The sequence below is a fragment of the Mus caroli genome, unplaced genomic scaffold (assembly GCF_978045245.1).
Source record: "Mus caroli unplaced genomic scaffold, Mus_caroli_1 scaffold_14, whole genome shotgun sequence".
NCBI lineage: Eukaryota > Metazoa > Chordata > Mammalia > Rodentia > Muridae > Mus > Mus caroli.
This window is the reverse complement of record NW_028227269.1, coordinates 102,328,294-102,339,135: the sequence shown is the minus strand read 5'-3', so window position 1 is coordinate 102,339,135 and position 10,842 is coordinate 102,328,294. Positions and strand designations below refer to the sequence as shown.

General features: G+C 43.6%; 1 protein-coding gene across 1 annotated transcript; it reads left to right on the top strand.

Moving 5' to 3' along the window:
• Positions 1-2,481: 2,481 nt before the first annotated feature.
• On the top strand, positions 2,482-10,564 carry LOC110288341 (serine protease inhibitor A3B-like). Its single transcript, XM_021154714.1, has 4 exons — positions 2,482-3,118; positions 4,872-5,145; positions 6,079-6,229; positions 10,364-10,564. Exons 1-4 carry the CDS (start codon positions 2,482-2,484, stop codon positions 10,562-10,564), a joined length of 1,263 nt encoding a protein of 420 aa, XP_021010373.1.
• The last annotated feature ends 278 nt before the right edge of the window (positions 10,565-10,842 follow it).

The following is a 10,842-nucleotide window of genomic DNA, read 5'->3' as shown; positions in this document are numbered from 1 at the left end:
GTGACCATATTGTATCATATATGTCCCAAATGGAAGGTTTGTCATAAGGCCAATTATAGGTTATAAACTTTAAACTCAAATAACTCACACTTTTTTTTCTGTAAATAATGTAACTTGGATATACATGATCACTCCAAATCAAGCTCAAAACCTGAAATACAAATAGTGAGATATATGATACCAGGGTTATAGATACATTCAGAGAAATATAATAATGATTGTCCTATAGCTAGGACAGATTTTCATTGTATTAATTTATGAATTTACCAAGTGGTAATCAAGTCACAAATAGTGACTCTTCCCTGATGAGCTTGCAAGAACAATGGGCTAGAGGAACAAGAGGTCAGTCTCTCACAGAGAGAAGACTCAGATCACACACGCGTGACAAGCACAGAGAAATCCTGTAACTGTATCTCATGTTGTGCTGTTTTTAGATGGGTGGTGTAAGGAGAAATAATAGCAAGCGAGGTTTAACATCCACACCACAAGTCTCAGCACAGAGCTTGGCATAGTCCAATGAATCAGTGACACTTGTAAAATTCAAGCCTTATTTGCATTGGTCAGCATAGTCCTCTACCAGACCATGTCTAGACCATAAAAACACAGAGAGTTTTCTATAAGTTATATATACATAAGTTATAGGCAATGTGAAAATCTTCAGTAGAACATCCAGGAAGGATGAATGGCATAACATGGATACACTGACAGTAATATAGAATTTATGAGCAGTAATTTTCATTTAATTTACAGAAAGTTGATACATTAAATGTTCATGAGCAGCTACTTTGCTTTGTATGTATTGGGTCAAATCATCAAAAATAAATAAAATTAACACTAAAAATAAAAATAAACAAAACAAAAGTAACAAACAAACAAGAAGAACATGGCCAAATGCTTTCCTAAAGAAATGGTTGCCTCCCTTGGTCTTGCGAAGATTATATGCCCCAGTACAAGGGAATGTCAGGGCCAAGAAGCAGGAGTGGGTAGGCTGGGGAGCAGGGTGTGGGGGAGGGTATAGGGGATTTCTGAGAGGAAACTAGGAAAGGGGATAGCATTTGAAATGTAAATGAAAAAATATCTAAAAAAAGAAAGAAAGAAAGAAAGAAAGAGAGAAAGAGAGAAAAAGGAAAAGAAAGAGAAAAAGAAAAAGAAAAAGAAAAAGGAAAAGAAAAAGAAAAAGAAAAAGAAAAAGAAAAAGAAAAAGAAAAAGAAAAAGAAAAAGAAAAAGAAAAGAAAGAAATGGTTGTCTAGTTAGAGGGGAAGTGCCTGAATCCCTGGGCTCCACTGCAGAAATGTCACTGTCCTGGGGACATGAGACAAAGTTTGAACACCTCCCTCTCCTGCTCTCCATCTTGCTACACTATTCCAGTCTCCTTTCTCCCCATCTTCCCCTTGATTTTGTCATCCTATCCCCTCTTCCCCCTCCTATTGCCCTGCCCCCACTTCCCTGCACTTCCTCACTCCTCCTTCTCCCATAACCCATCTTGTCCCCTCTTCCCTATCCTTCCTTGCCTTTCCATTCCTCTCTCATCTACTTTCCCATCTGAACTCCCCTACAGTGTGGACAGAGGCTACAGCTGTGCAGCCATGTTTACCATGATCACAAGATTCAACTGTGTTCACTACTGCAGGGGAGTGTGAATGAGTTGACCCTCTGGACATTCTCCACCTCCACTCCCACACTGTGATGAGCCAGACACTTTGGCCAATTATGTCACTGGGCCACATGATTGGCTGCCAAGAGATGTCTAGTTATTTGCTTAGCACCATACAATCACCCGGAGAGACAAATTGAAATCTGGTATAGGTATTAGGGATACAAACACCATTTATTTTTTGTTTTGTCAGGAGGCCTTCCAAGCCTGAGGCCATGTGGTACCCTGGCAAGGTTGAAAGGATATCTCCCTACTGGTCTTTCTAATAGCTGTTCTCAGGGGTGACAGGGCTTTGGCACTGAGCCAGACGTTTCCAGTGTTTTCTCTCAATTAATCTCCCTACTCCCAGAAACATGCATGAGATTCAGTGCTACAACATTTGTCCAAGGTTCCTTCCTTCAGTCTGCACTAGAGGGTGTTGATAGAGGAGGACATAAGTGCAGAGGAAGAGGGCTCCCTGCCTTCTAATGGGGCCTTATGCCAATCTAGAAAGGGAGAAGAGATTACACATGGCTTGTGCCCAGTTCCAGGTTTTTCTCTTCCTTTATCTGTGAGGGTGGAATGACCTTTCCTTTTTGGATGCTGGTTCTCTTAAATAGAAAAATTGGCTTCTACAACAGCACTTCCTCCATGGTAGCAGGGAGCTCATGATGTTGTACTGCCATCTGAGTGTCCAGAGCACCTCTTGTAGATGGTCACAGAGTCAGGAATGACAGCAGAGCAGGACACAATGCCAGCCAGGTGGGAGACCTAGGAGATGCTCAGAGCATCACCTAGTCTTCCCAGACTCAAGGAATGTTTTCCTTTCAGCCTGAAAACAGAGGAGATGGCTTTCAGTGCAGCTCTGGTGCTCTGGATGGCTTGGATCTTCCCTGCTGTCCTCTGCTTTTCAGATGGAACACTAGGAAGGCAAAATGCAGTCCAGGAAGGGCAAGACACTCAAAAAAAATGGCCCAGTCTCACATTGGCCTCCTTGAACACTGACTTTGCCTTCATCCTGTACAAGAAGTTGGCTTTGAAGAATCCACATAAAAATATCGTCTTTTCCCCATTTGTCATAGCAACTGCCTTGGCCTCCTTGTCTCTAGGAGCAAAGGGCAAGACCCTGGAAGAGATTCTAGAGCTTCTCATGTTTAATGTCAGAGAGACCCCTGAGGCAGACATCCACCAGTGCTTTGAGCACCTTCTACAGAGGCTCAGCCAGCCAGGGGACCAGGTACAGATCAGCACAGGCAATGCCCTGTTTGTTGAAAAGCCCCTGAAGATCCTGGCAGAGTTCAAGGAGAAGGCAAGGGCTCTCTACCAGACTGAGGTCTTCACGGCAGATTTCCAGCAGCCTTGTCAGGCCACAAAGCTCATCAATGACTATGTGAGCAATCAGACCCAGGGGAAGATCAAGGAACTCATCTCAGACCTGGAGGAGAGGACATCCATGGTGATGGTGGATGCTATCCTTTTTACAGGTAAGAGTGGTCAATGGTTGGCAAATAGAGGGAGAGGATGCTGCCTGGGAACCTGTGTCCTTACACTGACCACTGGAGAGGAGAGGCTCAGCATCTCAGAGCCATGTGTGTAACTGTTTATTACACAATGTTCTTACTTCCCCTCTGAGAACTTTTAGATATTGATGTAATTCCTTGGACATGCCCAACAGAAACACTGAGCTGTCAATCCAAGAAGGCTGATTGGACTGTGTCTTAAACGTATTGACTATCAGAATGCCATGTCTTCCACTGCCAACCCTACTGAATAGGCTGAAGCCATGGCTACTCCTTATACAAGTGGGATTCTACTGTCTGACCAGAGCCGACATTTCTAGTATGCTCCTATATGAGGTAGTGCATGCCTAGGTCTCCAGCAGTGTCCCGGTAGGCTGGGACTTCTTGGCTAAAGGAGCCTAGTGACACTAATCTTGAGGAGAAAGTATCATAACCTAAAACCAGTGAAGAACCCTGTAGGCAGTTCCTACATAGGATTTCTCCCCTCAGCCTATTGTGTAATGAGATGGCTTTGGGCATTGAGAAGCAGGGACTGGGGACAAGTCATGCGGAAAGTGCAATGTCCAGTAGGTCGTGTTGTGTACTAATGTCTGGCTGCTTCTCAGAATTTTACTTTTATACAATTAATATACAATAGGTCAGAATTCCCAAAATACATTCTTAGGGCAGTGAATCTTTGGAAACGTTTTGTCCATGATATTTGCAGACTCCACTGGAGACATTATGGACAAGGTTAGTTGGGGAAAATCCAGGTATCCCACACCTACCACTCCCTGCCTGATAGGGACCAGAGAGTAAGGAGAACAGCCCAGAAATTGTTGCTTGAGTGAAGTCATGATGTAACTAGACATTGGGTACATTTGGTGCTAAGTTAGTCTAGGATACAGGGAGTGTAGGCTTGGGCTATAGGAAGAAAATCAGGTTGGCAATGGACAGACATATAGGACAGGAGGACAAATCCTAGAGAACAGGAAGGCCCCAGAGCTACTGTGGGCAGGGGATGGTGGAAGCAAAGTGACAGCAGGGAGGGTTAAACTGTAGGACATGGCTCTCTCAACTCTCCCCAGACTCAAGCTCAAGTGCAGTTTGCTGTGAGGTGGGATGTATGACTAGGCTGTGAGATGCCAAGAGCAAGAAATTGTTTTATCACCAAGTCCCAGAGTGTATACTGGTTGTGGGGACAGAAACTAGAAATCTGGAGTAAGCTTGAGCTGAAATCTCTGATGGTCATGGTGGCCATTTCCCATGTGTGAGATGTGGACTCATTACCCATGTCTTAGTGACAATGTGTGGGATTACGAACTGATCACGATATGGGAGAACTCAGTCTGTGCTGTTCTGTTTCCCCTGAAACCTGTCCCACCATCCATTGCCTTCTAGACATCATTCCTCTGAGGAAGACAGGACCCTCAACTCTCCCACCTTCAGTCTCACTGCCTTCACTTTGGTCTCTTATACACACTCCAAACCAGGTTCCTGATTGTGTCAGGAGCTTAAGTAGCCAGGCTGTGGATTTGATCTTCCTTTCTAAACCAAATCTGGATCCTCATTTCTACAATTTTTTCCACCTACCAAAATTTTTCCAGTTCAGCATATGCCAGCTGAAGTGACTCTGAGTGACTTAAGATGCATGTATTGCTGTCACAACTCAGAAGCTGAGCAGAGATGTGGAGGAGGAGTGTTCCTGTTGCTGTCACAATCTGATGCTTTGCCTCAGGTAAATGGAAGGTGCCCTTTGACCCTGATGACACGTTCATGGGAAAATTTATATTGGACAGTAAGAGGTCTGTGAAGGTGTCCATGATGAAAATTGAGAACCTGAGGACACCCTACTTCCGGGATGAGGAACTGAAATGCACTGTGGTGGAGCTGAACTACAAAAGCAATGTCAAGGCCATGTTCATCCTCCCTGACCAGGGCAGGATGCAGCAGGTGGAAGCCAGCTTGCAACCAGAGACCCTGAGGAAGTGGAGGAAATCACTGAGGCCCAGGTGCGTGTCCAGGACCAGAACTGCATGGACCCCTGTACTGATGTTGTCCTGATGGCCAGTGTCCCTGTACCTCAGATTATCACTTATATTCAGTGTAATGGTTAAAGTGTCAGCAGGGGACAGGTGGAGTTGAGTTGAATCCCATTCCTCTGTTTCAGTTGTCTGAGGCCTGATATTACCATGATTTTTGTTGTTGACAAAATGAGATCAGCTTGAACAAGGAATGAGATTTCCTGTGTCTCTAACAGGCTGTAAATGAAAAGGAGTTTTGAATGTGTCTTTGGAAGGCAGAGGGAATTGTATTTGGCAGGAGATGAGCTCTGAGCATCAGTTGTGTCCTCTGTAGCTGTCTCATCCCTTATTAATCATCCTTTCACCATCCATGCAATAGTAACCCGAAGACCATGCTCTGACTTCGACTCTGAGAGGGTATCAGCCAAGCATTGACAAAAAATTCTCATCCTTGTGGGCTATCTTGTAATTGAGGAAGAGACAAGAGCGGGAAGAAAATAGAACTAATCATTATTTAGTAAGCTATAATTCAGGTTGAATACAGTGGCGAGATTGAGAAAGACAACCACGGTAAGGAAAACTGGAGGCTGATGCAGTGTCCAGTTGTAAATGAAAGGGTCACTAGGTGATGTCTGAGGGCTGGCATGACAGGGAAGGGCTGCATTTTGTGGATCCTGGAGGAAAACATTCTCAGTCAAGGAACAGCTAGGACCAAGCCAGGTTGCCTGTCCATTGTAAACACTCTCAGGCATTGATTAATAATTAATTTATTAGGAAGAGGTAAATCATGTGGTCTAGGTATGGGTGGAAAGAAGGCTCCTCTTCATTGAGAGGGCTCTCATAGAATGCTGCCCCTCAGAGATAAGTTGTATTCACCGGGCACAGGTTCCTCTGGCTCTTGAATTTCTCTTTTATTCTCAGGATGATAGATGAGCTCCACCTACCCAAGTTTTCCTTATCCCAACACTATAACCTAGAAGACATCCTTCCAGAGCTGGGTATCAGGGAACTCTTCTCCACACAGGCTGACCTTTCTGGCATCACAGGTGCCAAGAACATAATAGTCTCTCAGGTAAGACAAGGGACATGGCTCACTCATTTTGGGTCCTGAATGCAGACAGAGAAAGCTATGTGGGCATGTGGAGATGTGGGGATGTTCAGTTTGTGAGAAAACCTGCATGCCTAAGATCGCTCCTACCTGGGAGAGAGAAATCATAGCCCAGAGAGCATTCTCAGAGTGTGCAGCCAGTTTCTCTTTACCTTAAGGAATTGATCACATCTAGAAGTCAATGATGGGGAAAGCACATGTGCTTGGTTTTAGACCAAGCGGGTCCCAACCTGTGCTGTACTGGAGGGTTTCCCACAATCCACTGCACGTCCTCAGCATCTTCAATGCAGGACTCAGCCATGACTACTTGACCCACACATATAATAGTACCAGCAAAGGTAACAAATAACAAGGGATCAATGGTAGTTCTGATGAAAAATCTGAGAATAGGAGAGAAGATGCCCTCAGACCCTCATACCACATTCTTGGGTGCACAGCTTATTGGTGCCTAGTGTTCTCTCCAGTGCCCACTCAGAGCCCTGGGGCTGAGATCTGTACCACCAGGGCATGGCAATCTGGAAATTTGAAGTCATGCCCTTTGCAATGCTGATGTATATCACAAGGAGGTTTGAGCAAGAGAGATGCTGAAACTTGTTGTAGAAATTATTTACTCCCAGCTGAGGTTTCTACCCCACCTTAGCTATTTAATTCCTGGATGAAAAACATACACAACCTTTATACTTACAACAACCACTAGACAGCACAATAGCTGTGCAGTGGCCTGACCTCTACAATTTTAGAATCTACTTTCCTATCAATAACCCAAGTTTTTACTTACTATGTTGCATCTGGGTTCTCTTAACTCCAATTGGCCAGCGAACACTGTATTGGTGGAGTTTAGCAGTTGACTATCCTGCATCCATTTGTCCTTTTTCAACGGCATTCTCTCTACTAATACAATCAGGACGTTTCTTGCCCAGTGGCTAACATCCCTCAATTGAAGCAGCTCCACATAGGAGCATTGATGCTCATCACCTTCCTGGAAGCAGACTGGGGCTATTGTCAGGAGCAGTCATGTCTCATAGTGAAAAGTTCTTTTAATAATGAAGCAACATCTAATGCCACATTCTGTGGATCTCTAATGCTTTTGCAGACCATCTATCAATATATAACATAACTGAATTATTAAGCATTGATTATTTTAGCTATTTACTACTTTAATGATTTGAAAAACTTTTATTGTAATTAACTAAATTAAAATCTAGTATGACCATGGTTTTGACTATCTGACTCTTAACTTGTATTACTTAATTATTTTAAACAGTTTGTAATAGTACCGATTTAAAGGACTAGGATTAAACTTATAGTTTTAAATGAGGTGCATAGGCACAATGCCTAAGAGTACCAAAATTAATTTTAAATATTGCATCAATAAACAAAGAGTTATACCAATGAAATACTTAAACCTCACTCAATTCACAAATTCTGTACCAATGTGAGAAACTATAACTTCAATTCTACTTCAAAATATAAAGATTTCTGCCAATGTAAGATTTTGGTTATAAAATGCTTTGTTTAGAATTAATTTAGTAATCCAACCCTATTTGTCTAATCTCTTATAATATTACAATATCCCCCATTTTTCTTTTCAAACCCCTTTTCTTTACCTAAGAAAGAAGGATAGAGAAGAGGAAAGGAAAGAAGGAAAGGAGGGGAGGGGAGGGGAGGGGAGGGGAGGGGAGGGGAGGGGAGGGGAGGGGAGGGGAGGGGAGGGGAGGGGAGGGGAGGGAAGGGAAGGGAAGGGAAGGGAAGGGAAGGGAAGGGAAGGGAAGGGAAGGGAAGGGAAGGGAATTCCTGAGTCTAAGCTCTCTATTTGGTTTCTTCCCTGTCTAAAACTGTAATTATTTGTAAATTATCACTTCAAAATGACAACATATCTATACTCCATGCAATAACCAATTCATATATCCTAACTTAAGAGATGGGGAAAACCATCATTTTTATATCTGCTTCCAGCTGAGTTGGGGAAAAAAATTCCTAACCCAAAAGGAAACTGAAAAATGGTTAAGTCATAATAAAGCTGTCATTTTTTATTGTCTGGTTCCTATATGTTGAGACAGTTTAGAGCTTACATGAATTCCTGACTGAAATTGTCTGAAAGAATGGATGACCTGAGGTCATCATGGACAAGCAGACTTTCCTGAAGCTGTTCTCGAGGCCAGTCTCTGGAAACAGCATCAGTTGAGGCAGCATCAGGCAGGCAGCTGGAACAGCAGGCCATTTCAGCATCCCTAAGGGTGAATCTTGTCAGGCCTGCCCTCCTGATATTTCATTCTGTAATATATGAACCTTACAACCAATATTTATTTCTAGAAGGACATTTGTATGGAATGTGCAAGATGCACAGATCAGTTAAGATGTAATTTTGCTCCTTGTTTGAGCAGGTGGAAGACAACTGTCTCTAAATAAGTTAGTGTAATTAATAACCACATCATAATAAATCTTCATTCATGTCATATGCTGTTTCCATGTAGAGGGATTAGCATATCATGTCACCTGTCCTGCTTGGTCTTCTTGATTTTTGTTCCCTTTTTGCAGCTAATATCTTTATGGGCTCTTTATCAAATCTTTTTAATTTTTTTTACAGGATATTTTCTTTATTTACATTTCAAATCTTATCTCCTTTCCAAATTTCCCCTCTAGAAAACACCTATCCTATCGCCACCTCTCTTGCTTCTATGAAGGTGTGCCCCCACCCACGCACCCACTCCAGCCTCCCAACCCTCACCTTTCCCTACACTGGGGCATCAAGCCTTCACTGGACCAAGGGACTCTTCTCCCACTGATGCTTGACAAGGCCATCCTCTGCCACATATGTGGCTACAGCCATGGACCCCTTCATGTGTACTCTTTGGTTGGTGGTTTAGACCCTGGGAGCTCTGGTTATTGATATTGTTGTTCTTCCTATGGGACTGGAAACCCCTTCAGCTCCTTCAGTCCTTTCTCTAAGTCCTCCATTGGGGACCCCATGATTAGTCCAATGGTTGTCTGTGAGCATCTGCCTCTGTATATGTCAGGCTCTGGCAGAGCTTCTCAGGAGACAGCTATATCAGGTTCCTATCAGCATGCACTTCTTGGCATCAACAATAGTGTCCGAGTTTGGTGACTGTATATTGGATGGATTCTCTGCTGCTTGGGAGAGAAACCACTTGACTTTGCTTTGAAACCAATTCCCTCTGCCTCTTAATCATGAAGGGACAGCATGTGCTTTCCATTGGAGAAACACAAATTAATTTTTAAGTGAGTTTTTGCCAGATGGTAAGGTGCCAATATGTTGTAGAAATGGTTGAATCATGGCCAGAGGTTCCACCCAGCATCAGTTGTATAGGTTTCCAAATGAAAGTCATATACAACCTTTATATTTACAATAAGCCTTAAACAAACAAAGCTGGGCAGCGGTCAAGCCTCAATGCTATTACAACCTACTTTCCTATTGATATGCTGAATTATTACTTACTATGTTGCATCTGGGCTGCTCTTAACTCAGTTGGACAGCCCTCAGAGCCACACTCTCTTGATTCTGAGCCCATGATGGCTTCTTCTTCTCCTCCCACACATTCTTCTTCCATATGGTTCTTCTTGAACCTAAGCCCAAGAGGCTAAACCCCATTTATGTCTCTTCTCCTCTCCTATTGTCTTTTGGCATTTTTACCTATCAGCAATAACTTGAGGACAGGTTCAATTAGTCTACTTGTAGACTCTTTCTTCTCTGCAACAATCTGGTACTGGGGCCCCACACTTTGCATTGTAATAGATAGCAAAAGACCAAACCTCAACAGAAACCTGCACTGTCTGCCAGCACACTGGCTGTTCCCTGTGAGGCTGGCTGTTGGGAGACCTCCTGTGAGGAAAGGCATGGCATTGCCTACTTCTGTCCTCCTGTTGTAGTGACTTGAGGGCAGCACAGATTGAGACACTGAGTAGACTGAGGACATCTTTCATCTCACACCCTGAGCTGAGACTTGGGAACACCAGGGTTAGAGATCATGGAAGGAGCAGAGAAATTGACCAGCAGATGAGGCTAGCACTCAGTGCTTGCTCCAGGCTTTCTCCTGACCACCCTGGTCTTCGGTGAGTGATGTGTTTCTCTCCCCACAGATAGTCCACAGTGCTGTGCTGAACATGACTGAGCAAGGCACAGAAGCAGATGCCACCATGATGTTTGAATATGACTTCCTGTCTGCAAAAATTAAACCTACAATTGTTAGTGTTGAGGTGAAATTCCTGTACATTGTTTTAGTACCAAGTTCTGAGTTTATCCTCTTTATGGGCAAGGTTATCAACCCTTTAGAAAACTAGAACTTCCAGAGTGGTGGGGCTTCTTTCCAAATTAATCAGATTGAGTCTCTATGCGCTTTTTGGCTTCCATCCTCTGATAGACAGAGGCATGCTTGTAGTTAATCAGTGACCTTGATTAACTTTATTAGTCACACATCACATGAGCCAGTGGATGGTCGGTCAGGCTCCTAGACTTTTTGGCAACACAAACTCATCTTCCTGAGCCTGTACTCGGCCTTCCTTCAGCTCCCCTGTTTACTCCCCTCTACCTGCTTTTACCAAAAGCCTTTTCCCAGCAG